The following is a 17,805-nucleotide window of genomic DNA, read 5'->3' on the forward strand; positions in this document are numbered from 1 at the left end:
TCGTGTGTCCTGTCTCTTACTCTTGCTTTGATCCCTGTCTGTGTTTGCGCTAGTCAATATGTTTCACTGTACAACCAACTAGCCCAAATTAAAGCCTTAGGATTTGGAAGCCTGCCGCCAAGTCAGGGAGGCCGGGAGGTGGCTTCGCCTGGCCCTTGGATGCAGGGATATAGGGGCTCTCGTCACCGGGGTATCTGTTGCTAAAGCCGGCGTGTCGCTTCGGCGGACGCAGTTTTTGTGACGCACGTTACTTCTTTCAATCTTTCTCGTCAGCACATGGCAGCGATTGTGGAGCGAGCCAGTGCAGAGGCCCGGGCATTTTCCTTTTCATTCTTGCCTCAGTCCCCACAACACCCGCCGCGCCTTCAGCAGTCCTTGCAATTAATGGTGTTGCCAACTTTGGGCCACTGTCTTCGCAGCCTGGCGGGGCGGGGAATAGAAACTCACTATTTTGGGTTCACACGGGGCAAGTGAGCGCATTACTCGTAACGCGTTACGGTTGCTGATGTACCCCGTATATGGCTTAAACAAATAAACTGGTGCTTCACTGTAAAAGAAAATACATATATTCCTCTCTATATCGTCGTTGTGAAGGGATTGCTTTTAGATCCTGTGTTGACATGCTTCTTTTAGAAAATTCAGAGGAATAGAAACACATCAACGATCCTTCAAAAAGCGGATAACCTGTATGCCTTGTTTATTGACATTTTCGCTTCGTTAAGGAAGATGTACCTCAAAATCAATCGCCTGCGCTATTTATAAAAATTCTATCAATGATCCGCTTTGCTTTCAGCTAAGCGGCATTCCCGCGTAAAATGGGACACTACCTTGAAATAAAAAAACTATAAACATGCATTACGACAAAAATTTTAGTGCGCGATGATTTCTTCTTTACCCCTTTCTTTTCTTAACAGCAAACCAAGAAAGAGTTGAACAGCAAACTGACAAAAGGGAGTAGCCGTTTTTGATTTCTCCTGTGGGCCATATTTTTCAGTTTTCAAATATCAGTTCCTGAGTCGCAAGCTGTTGAATTCGGGGAAGCAGGCTGCATGCTTGCTTTTATGTCATTTACCTACAATTTGTATCATCATTCAAGGCTCATCGCACAATGCACGAGGTGAGGGCAATGCAATCTGGCGGCCAAGGTTCAATTTTTATAACTAAAGATAAATGCATCGAGAATTTGTACTGACTTACAGATTACCGAGTAATGCGCTGCGATCAACGACGTCCTGGTGGAGGAAAAGAGACAGAGCTGTTTATAAAGTCCTGCCTTCCTAAATAAACAAGAAATAAGCCATGAACAAAAACCGCCCAGGATGTGAACTGCACGGCAAAGTTGTGGCCCGGATGTGGAGAGGGCGGATGTAACGTTTCGAGCCACAGCTGTATCCAAGACATGTCACTAACAGTGCTGTACTGGCAGGAAGCAGGATGCATGAAGTGATGCTTGCTTTCAACCCCGGCACGCTAAAGGTAACCACGGCCATAAATTCTTTTGGGACCACATCCGCCCGATCTGCTGGAAAAGATGCCTCCAGGCTCTTTTAACTCCAACAAGGCGAGTGCATGGTTTTTCTTAAAGCAGATGAGCAGTCAGGGTGAGATATCTGCATACTGCAGCCGGTGGTAGTCGCAAGTGTTAAATTGCAGCAGTGATGAGGTCACTTCGCAATTCTTATCAGTTTACAGGGCTGTGACGTGATCCCACCATTACGTCGTGCCTCTGAGAAAGGCGCCAAAAGAGGTAATGGTCGATCCGGGATTCAAACCCCTGCCCTTGGGTGGGAGAATCGCGCGCTAACCCTCGACCACTTAGGAGCGTTCTTTCCACTTGGTTAAATGCAGGCTTGTTTGTCTTGCGGTAAACAATAATGGGAAATGAAACAAATATAAAAGCGAGAATAAATAAGTTACGAAATTAAAATAAAGAACACTGTATGTGGCTACGAAGTGATACGCAAAGAGGACCCCAGGCCACTGAGTGGATTCATTAACGTTATTGTGCTACACTCTCAGGGCCGAACTTACGCTACCGCGGAATTTTTTTCTCTCGTAATTTTTATTTTGGAGGCGCTCGCATTTTTGCCGTCCTGTTGTTGGATTCCTCCTATCCCCCCTTAACACGTGGCTTCAAACATATCATGAGAACACACTCTCTTACGAGAATGAAAGATTAAAAAATGCCCCTTCCCACAGATCCCTGAGAAAATAGGAGCTGGTTGCCTGGAGGCGATTGCAAACCCATACCTTCCCAAACCCCTTAATAAATTCAGTCATGTACGACACGGTACATCAACCACGCTGCATTTTTTGCAGTTTCTCTAAAGGCAGTTTAAATCACAAAATATAAGAGTGCATTAAAGGTTTACCCTCCAAGGGCCTCCAACTATGAGGCCAAAATCTGTGGAAGACTGCGTCGCTCCGGTTGGATCCGGAGGCACTACTCCGGACAATGAGTTGTGCCTTAGGGGTCAGCCAGAAGCACCGACTTCCGCCGCCTGATGCAGCCATGAGGGCCCACACAAGATATCGCAAGACGACCACTAAATCCTCACCCTCTGTGTTATTGACAATAAAGCATTACCACCACCCCTGCCATGCGTTCGAAACCGGGCTCGCTCGTGCAAGAGCCGGCGTGCTGTGGCGTTTTGAAGCGGTGGCGCTTGTGACAGTGCATTTTTGGACAGGTGCCCTTCATGGTTGAAATTTACTATGGCGGCCGCTTTTTGAGGAGATGGCGCTGCTTTTGCTGATAAATTAAAAAAAAAGCGACTGATTGCGGAGGCACTTAAACAAATGTAGAAAAGAGCGTGGTTATTGTTGGGCACCTGCCATGCGAATAAATGGCGCAAGCACGCGTTGCCCGCTACTGATGAGCTGAAATGAAGGACAAAGCGTAGCGTGTAGTACAATATCACCACGTTCTCCACAAAGGTTTTCGTTTTGCCTAGGTGGTGGTAAGGTATTGTTAATTAAATGAGTGTGAAACCTTAAAGCTTTGACATTTGGAAATATTTCTGAGGATAGGGGCTGCAGCAGATTTGAGAAAGGAATAGCATAATTTTTGTCAACGCAAAAACAAACAATAACATGCAATTTATCTTTCCAGGAAATAACAAATCATGCAAGAAAAATACGCATCTCTGGTCGCAGAAACGGTTATTCTTTGTTTTTAAGGCACACATCACGCTTTCATGCGGCCATTTGTTTTATTGAAAGCCTTTTAAAAAAGTATTTCAATAAACAACTGATTGCATGAGCGGCAACTTGCTCACTATTCGTAAATGCTCATTCTCAGCTAGTTTAATTTGCTTCAAGGTTGAGAATTTGATGTTGTGTTAACCTAGCTGGGGGGTTAGCCTTGCGAGTTTTCTGCCGCCATTGGCGAAATAGTAGGCGAATGAAACAGGCTGGCAAACAATGTTACATAGCAGAGGTACGCCACCACACAGATACTCATCTGCAATAGACACTTTTGGAGTACAGATCGGTGTTTTGAATGAGTTTTACAAGAGGGCAGATAGCGTCTCAATACTCGGGTACAAAACACCTGTCCAGTTAATGGCTTTGGACGATTCTCATGACCCTGCTAGTGTCACAAAGCAAGTGATGGTAGATGAAAGGGGATATTCTGTTCTCTCTATCGTCGGGAATAGACTCCTGTCTGCATTGTGGCGCCACTCCTTGCATTGTCACGCTAGAAGACTCATCACAATCGGCCGACGCCATCGGCTGGAAGGGGGTCCTTTGAAGGGGAAAAGCCGCGGAGTTCTTGAGTTGTATCCGACATAGTCTATGGCCAGCGTCCCTGGGGGTCAATAAAAACTTCAAAAGAACCGTGTGGCGCTCTGCTCTTTGGAGAGAAGCAAGTAGAACACACCTCTCAGCGTTGTTCTGCATCTCAGCGCACGCCACATTATGAACAGCGGTGGCGATTCCTAACCCGCCTTTTGCATTTCTGCTGAGGTACGGGGAGAAACTGCGCGAAATAAGTGATGAAGATTGGCTTGAGGTCTCTTTAGCCCTATAATCATAGAGGGTTGGCTTGGTGGCTAGCGCATATAGGTTTATAGGCAAATCATCATTGCTTGGGCTATTATCTTTGCATCATGAGAGACCTTTTATGATGGGGCAGCAAAGAGCGCTTTGTGGGTGAAGCTGTCCGCCACTTGGTCGCCCAAGACTATCGGGAAAGGCATAGGGAAGTGTCAACTGTACCGACCTCTCCTCTTTTCTTCTCATTAAAATTTCTTTCTCTCTCTCTCTCTCTGCTGCGCATTGGTCCCAGAAGTGACGTGAACAGAGTAACAACCTTGAAAAGGGGAACACTAAACTGAAATATTTAGAGTGAAAAATTTGAAGCCCCAGGAGGACATGCGGTTGAGCGGGAAGGGCCTTAGAGTGCCTAAGGGCGCACAAACGGCAAAACCCTCAGCTTCAGAGGACAACACGACTCGAGTAAAGTGGGCAGAGCAGCAAACGCAGAGCAGGAAACACCCAAAGATAGATATAGAACATTGCTGCTGTAGATCCACTAATCTTGTGCACAGAACCGTCGTTGAAGTCTTGGAGGTGGTGTATATCGTGTTTCAAATTTCTCGAGTACGAACGAACGCTCCTAGTCTGCTCGTCCTAGTTGTAGTCTTAGTCTGCTAGGGGATTAAAGTGGCATTTAACGCTACTCGTGTCGAACTGTAGTAGAAAAAAAAAGGCCGCCACCATCTGGAAGACGTTGAAGTAGCGAGCGTTAGCTGTTTAATTTACTATAATTGTTATGAATGAGATTTAAGGGAAGTACACCCATGTCCTCCTTCAAACACACTGTGGTAGGAAACGTATTGGCGAAACGAGCGCATCTGAGAGGAGCTCCCGAGAGAGACGACTCATTACGGATTGATTCAACATACGAGCGTCCCCTTTGAAACGGGGTGGATTGCCACCATGGTCAGCTACGCGTGCACGCACGCCGCCTAGCGGAAAGATGGACGCCGAGCGCCATCTATCAGAGTAATTGCGATGCACGTCTACCCGTTGTCGAGCTACATCCCCTCAAGATACGTTCAAAATGGATTTTGCTTCGTTTAGGGGAGGGGGGGTTAAAGTGGGCCTAAAATTTGGCTTGCGGTGTGACATGGTAACGCTTCAATTAGTAATTTCATGTATACAATGTTTACGTATTATTTAATTGTGGTTTGATTTCTATACCTCAAAAATAGGGTTTTATTTGCCTACCGAAATCGCTACACAACTGTCCCCGGATGGGTTCCCCTTGTCGGAGTACATCTATATCGGAACGAATGTATATTGCGCTCTTTTCGTCTTCTTGGCCTTTTCCTGTGTTTGTCTCTTGAAAGCGCCACGTGGTTCTTCAAAGTATGAACAAATAGCGGTTCCTTAAAGGGCGGCTTTTCTGCCCGTTTTTTTTTAGGAGGAGAGAAGGGTGAGAGGGGATAGAAATGGCAGGGCACAACCAATGTTAATGGCCGCCATCATAAATTCTAGAAACCGAAACTATGCCGCCATTCCGTCACCTGACGTCGTACTCATATAGTTCCACCTCTATGCACCACATTAGATGGTGACGTCATCATTGGCACGTGGTAGGTGTTTGTTTCTACATTGCTATTGTAGATGGTTCCACAAATCTCAATGCGAGATGGGCTGTTTTCTAGTTGCAGCCACAGAAGGCGCTATGATCTCAGGTTGGTAGCAGAAGCCACGCACTATCGAAACGTGATGAGTTGTTGCTCCCACAGATGGTGCTGTGATATCGCAGTGGTAGCAGACCCCTCGAAATGGGGAAACGTGATGAGCAAGAGCTAACCCCCGAAAACGAGCAAATAAATATAATATGTCCCAGTACACCAATTCCTTGCAAAAGATCTGGCACTGAACTCTGAAGGGCGCCGTCATTAGCTTTAGTAACGTCTTGAAAAGCGCACGTGTGAATAAGCAAAAAGCTCTCCAGTGTTCTGTGTGCCTCACCAGATCAGAACCTTTATCTAAGGCGCTCAAACTTGGGCGCAATGCGGTTATACCTAATGGAAGTACGCATGTCCTTCCGGAAGTAGCCCGAAGGCTAAGAATGCACTTCCCAGATTTTCCATCAGCTTAGCCACACATGATGTGAGTGGCTCGGGACTACACAAGCCCATGTCCGTCATCTTTTGCCCGGCTCAGCACCGCAATAACGAATACCACCTTCAATGAAGGCAGAACATCGGCGGCCACATAAGCCTCATGTACTTGAAGAGCACTTTCTAGTGGCCAAAGCAGGTTTTGCAGCACTTCCTCCATGATGAAATAGTGACCATATGCGTACCAAAGTTGCAGGCTACCTCAGGAAGTCTGAAACCCTCGAAGCCTGATAGATGAGGATGTCGTCCATGAGAGATGTGGATGAAGCACGAGGATGATTCCGCTGAGGTGGAGAGTGCTTGTACAATAGAATTCGCAAATAGATGTAGCGTTGAGATCCACGGAGAGGGCAGAATGGCTCAGGAAACAAATGCGAGTTAGTGAAATCATAGGAGAAAATAGAGGAGAAATGGGCTTGGGCACTGAATGTAATAGAAAGGGAAGATAACCGATTGCCTTTAAGGGTAACTGAGTGGATTCCAAGAGAAGGCAAGCGTAGCAGAAGGCGGCAGAAAGTTTGGTGGGTGGGAATCTGTTGGCCGCAGCTGGCACAGGACCGTGTAATTTGTAGATATTTGAGAGTGGCCTTGGTCTTGCAGTGGGCGTAGTTAGGTTGATGATGATGATGACCACGACATCTTTATTTTTTAGGAAAAAAACTGATGGTCTCTTTGGCTGAAAGCTATATATTAGCTTGGCGGGCACCAAGAGAACTTAACTAGCAATGCTTTGAATGCCTCGCCCTAGTCATCCTAATAGAGAATAGATTCAAGCTGGCACCACGGAAGCCGACTGCAACCTTCGAAATTTGTTTGTTTGCTATCATATCAGAGAATCTTCCCTATTTATAGCGACTTTCAGCAATCCGTCATCCTTCTTCCTCATGAGTTGCCGTTCCGGTCTTCCCGCAAAAAATCCCGAAGCTTTGTGTCCGGTACCGGAAAATGGTCAGGAAACATGACCGACAAAGTTCAATTTCACCGGAAAGTATTTTCATGACCATATCACCAGAAACGCATCCTCAGAGCTCCGTGAAGCTTTCCTTGTTCGAAAAATTATTGGTTTTGCAACCGCGCAGAGGGAAACCAGCAACAAAGGCAAAATCGGATAACGGTAACTCACCACGTGGTCATATGTGAGACATTTGCAGTCCGTGTCCACGAGCAGGTCAAACCGACGAAGGGAATCTGCTCCAAGACTGAGGTAAGCCACGTCGGCTGCGAGGAATACCCACCGGAAAAGAGGCTGTAGTCCAATGTTGTAAATATGGGCGCAATCAACCGGATGCCGCAATCGTGTTTTTTTTTTTGGCGGATTTGAGCGTCACTTCAGATATGCAGTTCTTCAAGAGTGCAGGTGAGGGTGGAGCAGCGGTAACTTGGGCCCCTGCGTCTAAGGATAAACGGAACCTAGAAGCTTTGTGCAAAACGAGCAATAAGCTGCTGCTTGCTGGACCTCCACCACTCGCTGCCCCGAGCGGTGCATGGACGCACGCTTTTCCGGGTGGCTGCATCGGAGGTGCAGTGGTAGCAGTAAGGTTATTGAACAACCAGGATATGTCTTGAGTCATGGTCGGCATCTTCATTTCAGGACGCAGGTGGCTTGCGCTGCTTCGTGTACCCGTCGGATGATCTTGCGTTGATCGCCCAGGTCGTGGTTGGACAGGGGTGCCTCCCTCCCACTGCTCTTATGATTCCTTTGGTGTTGCGAGGTGTGGTGGCTTCCTCGGGCAACCCAGAAAAAATAGAGTAGCGTCGGTCGATTGCCGCGTCAAGTTTAAGTGGAGGGAGGAGGGGAGTGACCAGGTGGTGTCGATGACGTTGCATACATTCAGATTCGTAAATACGTCGGTGTGTGCCTGTTGCCACGCTATAGCCTCCTCTATGTGGAGGTTTTTTGTGTGGTGAGCGGTACGTTTTCTGTTTAAGGTAGAAAATCCTTAGGCGTTCTCCTCATGTGGAGGGAGCGAGGTGAGATACGTGTGTGGAGTCGTTCGGTTTGTGAGCGCTCGAGCTATAGCGTTTGGCGCCTCATTTTTCTCTATTCTCTTATGGCCAGAGGTCAATGGAAGCGACGATCGAGATGAGAAATGCCGGCGAGAAGCGGAGTGGCGGAACCAACCACTGCGGGCGGAACAATTTGGGAAGAGCATGCAGGTGTAGCGGTGATAGAGGAAATGCTTCATTTTTTTGCGGAAGCAGTCACACTCGATGACATGAACTACGAGGCGATGTCCATGACGGAATCGGCAAGCTCTACCATAAGCAGCGGCGAGCAACATGTGGATGGCGGAAGGCAGGCGATGAAAGAAGAGCTCCCGGAGTAGACCTTTATATAAAGAGGCGGCCTTATCACCGAGAAGCTGCTGAAGACGGTTCAAAAGATGCGTTGATTGCCAGTCACTGAGTTATTCCGATGAGAGCAGCTGATGAAGTCGGTGCATTTCCAATGACAACGTCCATTTCAGGAGCTCAACCCTGAAAGTGTTATTGAGGTTCACCTCGGGCGCGGCAAGAATATGTTCACACATGTCACCGGCAACCTCCAGGGAAAGCGCAGACGTAACAGTTGAAAGCGCAGACGTAACACGGTAAGAGGTAGACGTCTGCGATGTGTTTCGTGCTCTGAGAAAGTGGCTGTTGCCCTGCGCCAGCCAGAAAGAGGGATCCGCAGCGCAGAAGTTAGGTAGGCGAAACGAGGCAACGAAGACGGCGTGAGATGTTGTGTGCTCGGAGGAGACTGGCCTGCAGTCACCCGCCGGTTCCATTCTCGCCGCCTTCAGCAATTGGTGGCAAAGTTTCGGGTGGCCGTGATCACGAAATTGGAAATGCAGCGGGAATCACGATTTCTGGTTGTAATTATGAACACGATTAAAAGCGAAGATCTCTAAGATGAAATCATATTACTGGGAAGAGGACGAGGCGAAGAACAGATAACGACTTGACTGCGATGCTGCCAGTTAGATAAGAGTTCAGTCAACATCACTGCGCGCTCTCGGCTCGAACACGTAGAGGGCTGAGCAGCGTCTCTCGTGTCTTCCACTGAGCTGCCGCCGGCGATGGTGCTACTGCGCTGGTGTCTGGTATTGGCTGCATTGGCCTTTTTGGCGTTGCACGACTGGTATCCTTTTTATTCATAACTCGCTACAAGGTTGTCCTATTCTGCGCGTGTATATTTTAACACTTGTCTCATGGGCTTCTGAACCCTACTCTTCATCCATCTCACTCTTAGTCTCAGTTTTTGTTTGTGTCTAGTGGGTTGCAAACAATAAATTGTGACTCTTCACAATAATTTTGAATGTTACGTCTTTTAATGCGTTCAAAACTTGATCAGCAGAGCACTCTCAAAGCCGGTTGCTCGCGACGTGCCAAACAGTGCCAAACCGGTGCCGAAGTGCCAAGCAGGTGTCAAATAGCTAATATCCAATATATGCACCTCTCGGCCATTAAATGTAGGACTGTTTCAATGCCAAAACCTTCCAACTTAGCCCTACATACTAGGAAAGGAGGAACAAAAAAGACGGAAGGACAGCTGGCTATCTAACAACTGGTTATTCGTCAGCATTCGTTATGTCTTCTTCCTTCGCCTTAGTCTCATATGTCGTGCTATCTTTCGTGATCAAGGTTTTATTTTTCCGCCTTGATACACGCATGCTAATGTGTGTTGGTTTTCTGACCGAAATGTGACGCGATACTTCTCGATGCAAGTCAAGGCGGCATGTCAACTTTCTAGGAGCTCCGCGTTTTAGGAGTATTGTGGGCAAAAATAACACGTCAGCAGTAGATATTACCAAATTGATGGCCTTAAAATAGAGTGATAAATTTGCGAGGACTGCCCCCGAAATCGTAATAATATATCTAAGAGAATAGACAATAGACTAATGTTGAAGGAAAAAGATAGGAAAGAAAGGAAAAAAAATGCTGTTGAAACTACTATGCTGATTATCTATGAATGGCGCGAGGATTTGTTTAGGTACACACGGCGCAATCTAGTGTGAAAAAAACTACGCTGTTTCTTGGTTTTGAAAAAGTGTTAATCATTCATACATTCGGCGTTTTTTGCCACGGTGGCCTGGCGGGCGCGCTGTTTTCGGTCGGCTTTCCAGATCTGTTGTAGGCGTCGGCATTTTATTTCGATTAGGACCTCTTCTGTTATCGGTAGTGGTTGCTTGCAAAGCCTCTTGTCTGACATGCTTTTACAATATCGATACAGCAATAGAGCACAGTTTGGCTGCCCTCTCCTAGGGCAAGTGCAGGCGAGCCAGCAATCCCACCGGCCACATGTGCGGATACGCGCGCACTCCGATGGGCCCAGCTGCGACTGCGCTAGGAGAGTGAGCCCTTAACGCTTGAAGGATGTTTGACGAGCGAGTGCTCTCCAACATAAAAAAAAATGCAGCCACTTAAGTTTACTATGCAAGGTGGGATTTGAAAAAGTTCCGATTCAAAGGCGTGGCCACTTAGATGTATCTGTCAGTTGTTTTTTTAGAAAGTAAAGGCCTCAAAGCTAGCTACTTTATTGCGGGACATATAGCTTGGCTTGCAGGGTGCAGTTCGTCAATGATAACACCGCAGTGGTGGCGAAGTGGTCGGATGAGCATACGCCTCGCATGCGGAAGGTGCGGGGTTCAATCCCCAGTGCCGACGAGTACCCACCGGTGATACATTGGGTACAGGCATTGGTGCTCTTTGGTCATTGATTCCCTTGCGCTATAAAAGACCATATTCATCATCATTTCGTCAATGATAGTTTAGAAATGACATTACAGTACTGCCGGACATTACCGCTGGCTTCCTTGATCTGATAACGCCATTGCAAAAGAACGAATTCAGGCATCAAAATAATATAATGTACAGTCGGAAATTTTACCCTGAGGAGTGCGCGTCTTTCGATGCTGGAGCGTGAGTTGTCAGCATTTTCCGCTATTTCACAAGCATCTGATACAAGAAAGCGTCGTTTTTACAGGTCGAATCCCCGTTTTTTCTATCACAAATGCACTCGGAGCCGTTCAAGTGTTAACGCCGAGGCTCACGCCGCTCGTCGTGAACAACGATCTCAATAAACGAATTCAATGGAGTCAACTCTCTGAGGCAGAGTTAAGCTCTCTCTCTGATGGGAGGGTGAAGCATGGCCGATCATACTTGCTGGCAATGCCCCGAGCTCCACAACCTGCCCGGTCGAAGTTATCCATTTGTTCACGAACCTCTACTTTCTCCAATTTATTGAAAGGTTACGGGACTCTGAGCTGTTAGAAGGTCATCAGTGTGTATGCTGTATAGAGGACCATACTTCGCAGACTACTCTTTCGGGCGTCTGGTGGTTCACCACCGACAGAAGCCCAAATTCGAGGTTGGAGCCTTGCCATCAATGTGGAATTCTCTGGAGTGTGAGGGCCAGGGCTTGGGGTGCATCTTCGCCGGGCCATATGAAGAATTCTGGGACAATTAAGCACAATAATTTCATTTTTCTTTATTCCCTTCGAATATTGTGCAATTTGGTGAATAAAACTTCCTTTAACTCACTCAAATAAGCAACGAGAATGTCCAGATTGCTTCCAAAGATTCACACAGGAGAGCGATTGAAAGGGAAGGTTGTATAATCTGAATTGATCAATGCTTTGGCAGCGCTACCTTACCCCTATGGGGAAATAAACAATGAACGTCACATCCTTTTGAGCGCGAGAGAATGTTTTGAACGCCGCTATCAACGGAACGTCACAGCGTTCCAATAACTGGCCTTGTTGCGGACGGAATACAAAAAATGTTTCACCCGAAGATCTTACTCTGACTTACTCGGGTAAAGAAGGACAATGCGGTTCTTTGTCGCAGTTTACCGGGTGATAGTTGCAAAATGTTAAGTGCTCTTTCGTTGGCAGTGTGGCCGCTGAAGAACACCACAGTGTTGAGCAATGCCGAAACGACCAATTGCGCGTGCGTGGAATGTAACACGAACAGTAGTGATTTTCTGTTCATTTTTAGATATTCGTTGAATAGGATGCAACAAACCTGTTCCCGCTTGACAAAACGCACGCTTAAATTAAAGGCAAATTACAATAAAACTGAGGCTCTCGGGATTTTATTTTTCGTTTTACTGGTATATTTTGCGGCAGTACACGTTGCCTTCGTGGGTTATGGTACTTTCATAACCAGTTCAAAGTGGCTTCTTTGTTTGCAGTCTTTTCAAGTATGCCTAGTTCCTGGGAATTCGCATAAAAGCTAGAAACACACCTCTAATGTGTCGTTGTGGAAGCGAATAAACTTCATAAACTTACAGAGAGTAAATGATCTCGATCTGCCGCAAAAAAACACAGAGCAATGTTCGTGTAACATCGTGTTTAGAAACGCTCAGGGGGGACAATAACTAAGTCTCTGTTCATGCGGTCCGTTCTTCTGCGAACTCTGCTCCACAGGGCGAAGACTCCAAAAATCAGAGCTGCCGCTAAGGAGGCACCGCCAAGCATCCGGTAGAAATCATCGTAGCACCCTCTGGAGTCGCGAAAGAGACCTGGAAACGTGGTAAACAGAATGAGAATTCAGAGAGAGAAACGCGTCTGTTTAAAAATAAAAAATTACTTTTTTACCACGGAGCCAATATAAAACTAAGGAGTTGAATTCCTGCTCTGGAAGGATATTTCATAATAATACTGCAGGCCAATAGATTGGTCCATGCAGGAGGGGCTATACAAGGCATTGAAAATGACAAATACTAAGAAAATACATGGGGTTACAAACAATGGGCAGAATAACGAAATACAACGCTGATTTACTCGAGAAAATGCTTCTCAAGAGCTGCTTATTTTAACCTGCTTATTTTAACCTTATGATCGGCTGCTTATTTGAACCTGTTTACAGCAAAGTGGTTCTAAAAGAGCTTTAGGTTGCCTAAACCTCTGGAGTACTGACGTCATAAAGGCACCATCGCTGTTCCATCTGGCCGGCCATGGCTATCTTTTCTCTGAGGAAATAAAAAAAAAACAAATCCAGCATTCTCGGGCAAAAATTTTGAAAATTGAAAAATTTTAAGACATTGGTGTGGAAATATTGAAGGTACTAGTTCATCATTCTGATAAGTAGTAAAATTTTTTCTTTTAAACTGTTTAAACTGACCGCATCGAACAGTTACCACTGCCGTAGAAAACGAATGCGAAACGCTTTTGACGATAGCAAAAACGTAGAGAGAAAAAAAAAACAAGGCTGCCGTCGAGAGTTGCACGAAATCTCGCATCGTCGAGAATAATCATAACAAAACATAAAAAAGAACGTGGACTAAAAGAAAAAAAAACAAAAACACAAAACGACGCTTGGACAACAGTGCGGGAGCCTTGTTCACAATGAGATGAATTAGGTAGTGCATCGAGGTTAAATTCGCTTGAAAAGAGGTTGCAGGGGGCGGGCGTCTAAAGGGGTTAGATTTCCGGTGTTGCGACTGAGAGTTTTATTATTTTTTAATAAATTATAATGAATGAATAATGACGGGAGCTGAATGCGATGAAACAGATGGTTTGCAGTTGAGGTACGTGTGCCCTACCGCAGTGTGTCAGCACGTGGACCCAACCCTACGCCAAAGAGGAGTTCTATCTCTGTGACTGTCGCGAATTTCACTATGGAATCCGTCGAACGCCGTGCTCGTGAAACATTTCCATTAACGCCAAGAATTTTCCTTACGTATTGTCACGAAGTGGTGACTGCAGTCCGGAGAGCAGTAAGGCTGCGAAAATGGTGTCTAAACCAAACTCTTTACGAGGGCAAACTTGCGCCCACAATGAACTGAATAACTCGGAGGTTACGTAGAAACAAGCGTGCTCGGCGGTCGTTTAACAGAATCCCCGCCGCTGTCGCCCGCGCTGAACTTAAAGCTGATAGCGAAATTTCTAAATAAAGCGTGCAAAGTTACTAGAACATTTTGAAACAACGTTGAATAAGCTCTGCCTGGATGCGATCAATCAAAATAAATCTGGTCGCGTCTCGCATCGCAAACAAAGCGATAAAGCTGCGTGGTGGCAGCTTTGAAGAACGAACAAACACTGCAAAGATTCGCGGCAATATGTAGACTACTGCTTTCCCCTCATTTGGAAAGGTGTTTTGCTTGCCTTTTCGTTCCTTTTGAGTTCTACAGAAGAATCGACTGATTTCACCATTGAAGAAGAAGCGAATGGTACGTTGCCTTTCGTGGACGTATTGGTAAAATGCAACAATGAAAATCTATCATTCAGCATTTGCAGGAAGCCCAACCACACCGGAAGATACCTTAACTTCAAATTTGTTCACCTAGCCAACCAAAAGAAATCTGCAGCTACAGCCTTGTTTAGGGAAGCAGAACGCATATGCAGATTTCATAAAGACCGGGGCAGTGGACTTTGATATTGTTCGGCAAGAACTCGCGCGCAATGATTACCCTGCTGCTTTTGTGGCATTCGTAGAAAAGCAGTTATCTTGCCTGACAAGTGAAGCTCCCGTGTCGTCTCCTCTGAAGCGTGCCGGTATTCCGCACGCATCCGGAATAAGCGAAGCCTTAGTCCGCATTTTGCGCGCATTCCAAGTTCACTTTGCCCATGACCCGAAAAGAAAACTACGGCATGTGCTGGTTAATGTGAAAGACGTTCTCCCAAACGAAACGTATCTAACGTTGTTTAAAGCGTCCCGTGCTCCGGTTGTGATAACGCCTACATCGGCGAGACTGGTGATTTCAAAAGGCGCCTAAGAGAGCATTGTAACGATGTTAAAAACCAAAAAGCGAACTGCAATGCTATCACTGAACACTTCGTATCAATACACAGACTGCGAAAAATTACTAGCGTTAAAATACAAACGATAAAGAGCAGAAACACACACGACAGGCGTTAGACTTCAACTGCCGTTTATTGCACACGTAGAAGAAATCACTATGCCCATCTGCGCATGCCCGATACACAAGACAAATTTGATTAACACGATCGCTAGTTATCGCCGACATATAAAGTGCAAAAGAAAAAGCAAATTAAATTCACAATAGATTGAAGCGCGTCCTTTTTGCCAGGTATGCAATTTCTTTACTCTTGAGGGCTATTGAAGGGGAGGTCACGCATTTCTCTCCTGCTTTATCGACACAGAAAGCCTCAAATGTTTCCCTATCAATCTGCTTGTCGAACCGCCTCAGCACATGAGTCCTGCGAAAAAGAGGGGTGCACTCTTCCTCCTCTATTTCGCAATCTTTCGTCGTTTTGCACTTGCGGCAATGGGCCGCCAAATGGCCACCTCCCATCAGCGCTGCGACAGTTGTTCTACGCTTTAGCAATCTTTCATTCAGGCACTGGCCCGCCTGGCCTATGTAGCACTTGACACAAGACAGTGGTATCAGGTAGACCACTCCAATGATGCCGCTAACAAACCGCGTGGCGTGCTTGGTTCCACAGGCTCTGGCTTCCTTGGTGGTGTTCACCATGCAGCACATCCTGAACATTTTGAACGGCGCCGAGAAAACAACGCGTACTCCGCACTTTCCCGCCACCTTTTTGAGGCGATGGGGCAGGCCATGCATGTATGGCACACACACAGGACGTCCCTGGGAACCATCAATGCTTAGGTGTGCTGACTTACGTCCATGCCTTACCTCTTTGACAAGGTTCTCGGCGATGGACGTTAGAGTGCTGTCTGGGAAGCCAGCACTGCTCAGACGGAGAGCCTGTTGTTGAACACTGAAGTTCACGTTGTGTTTGCATGATTTCCGAAGGGCGGCTCTCAGGCAGTTCAAAGCTATCCCTCTCTAAACAATTTTTGATTGGGCCGAATTATAGCTTAGGTTTGGCTTTTTTGACCGAGAACAATATGTCCAACAGATCGAATGATCCTTAAAGCTAATGTTTAAATCAAGGTACTGCAAGCATCCCTCAATCGGAACCTCATGAGTTAATCTCAGTGCCTTGGCACAATCTTTAAAAACGTTGAAAACACCCTCCACAATGCAATCTCTTTCCTCAGGCGCCACTCCTTTCAACAGAAGAAGATAATCGTCGACATATCTAAAAATGTTAACAACAAAGATCTTGTTAGTGCGAGAAAAGATTTCTTTGTCTATACAGGCTAAAACAGGTCACTTAAAACTGGAGCAATGCACGAACCAATGCATGTACATCGCTGCTGTACGTAGGAGTCAACGTTAAAATGAAGAAGAGTAGAGGAAAGATAAAAACTCAGCAGTTCCAAGAAGTTGTCAACTGACAAACCAGAAGAATTCTGGAAGGTGACTGGACCATGGGACTCGATGCTCTCCCTAACAGCGATACAGAACTCTGCCTGAGGTTTGAAGTAGAACAGTTCCTCCACGTCAATAGAAAACCCGTAACGCATATCTGCGATTTCCTCGTGTGTCGAAAGGAAAATAAATAACCTAATTCGAGTTCCTTGCAAGAAAAAGATCATTCAATTGCAGCAGGTTAATGCTCTTTTGCAGGAACTTCGAGAGTTCACCCTGCCAGCAGCCCTGCTTAGTGACAATAGCTCTCAGTGTTATCCCTTCCTTATGGGTCTTGGCTGAGAAAAACAAGCGTAGCTTGTTCCTTTTCGTACCCATAATACTTCTGGCGAAGCTATCAAGGCTCATTTCATGGCACAGGGCAAAGGCTCTTTTCCTTGCCTTTGCCGGGACACTCTTGGAGCGCACAAACTTTTTTCCACAGCTCTGCATGCTTTTTCACTGAACGTTGATGTAGGAATAACAACAAATCCCCCTTCTTTATCGGAAACGAGTAACTTCAGATCTTTTTCCTTTAGAATTTCTACTGTATCTTTTACCGCCCAACATAAGGCTGATTTTTGCGGTTTTGAGGGGAGGCATTCTACAGTTTCTGAGACGCACCTGCACTTGTCTTCGCTGCTAGCGCGGCTCGCTATGTGCCTGCCCATGCCTAAAAGAGAAACACGCGATTCCTCAGGTTAAATGCTCAATTTAGGGCCGAGTTTCAGCACTTCCTCGACTTTAGCAGGTAGCGGTTCCTGTCTAATGCAAGTTATCTGCGCAGACTTAGTAGGCACTTTTCTACTACAATTCTTTCACGCAATAAGGTTTGGTAGGCACTGCTTCCACAGAAAATCACAAACATGTGAAGCCTCGCGAGTTCTTGTGCTAATCACCACTTCCTAGTCATGCTGAGCACTCACTTGCGACGACGAGGAGACACGCAGGCAATCGTGCAAGTGCGTTACTTGCCGCCACAGGTCTGACCTCTTTATCTTGACGATGCGCCTTGCATGTTGAACTGAAGGAGCGCAGGGGGCAAACAAGGCTTGAACTTCCATCGGAACCAAGCGATTGTTCATTGCGAAGGTGAGAATACTGGCACAACACGTTGTGATGGCTAGCAAATTCACATATGTAGTTGGGAGGTCACGTGAAGAAAGAGGGGGAGAACAGGGCCCAACGTAATATAAAGGAGCGTGATTAAAGAATTTAGTTCGGCTAGTTGATGCTTTTGATCCACAGACTGCGACATATTACTAGAGTTAAAATACAAAGGACAAACAGCAGAAACACACAGGACAGACGGTAGACTTCAGCGGCCGTTTATTGCACATGTCGGAGAAGAAATCATTATGCGCATCTGCGCATGCTCGATATACAAGACAAATTTGATTAACACGATCGCTGGCTATCGCCGACATATAGAGTACAAAAGAAAAAGAAAAGAAA

General features: G+C 46.2%; 1 protein-coding gene across 1 annotated transcript in view; it reads right to left on the reverse strand.

Annotated features, from left to right (window-relative positions):
- Window positions 1–11,017: 11,017 nt before the first annotated feature.
- The window catches only part of LOC144121653 (monocarboxylate transporter 12-like), a 33,769-nt gene continuing 26,981 nt past the window's right edge, over window positions 11,018–17,805 (reverse strand). Inside the window, exon 5 of the mRNA XM_077654978.1 lies at window positions 11,018–12,645. Coding sequence (XP_077511104.1) covers window positions 12,476–12,645 — 170 coding nt within the window. The 3' untranslated portion in view covers window positions 11,018–12,475. The remainder of the gene's footprint in view (window positions 12,646–17,805) is intronic.

Source organism: Amblyomma americanum, chromosome 2, assembly GCF_052857255.1.
Source record: "Amblyomma americanum isolate KBUSLIRL-KWMA chromosome 2, ASM5285725v1, whole genome shotgun sequence".
Classification (NCBI taxonomy): Eukaryota; Metazoa; Arthropoda; class Arachnida; order Ixodida; family Ixodidae; genus Amblyomma; species Amblyomma americanum.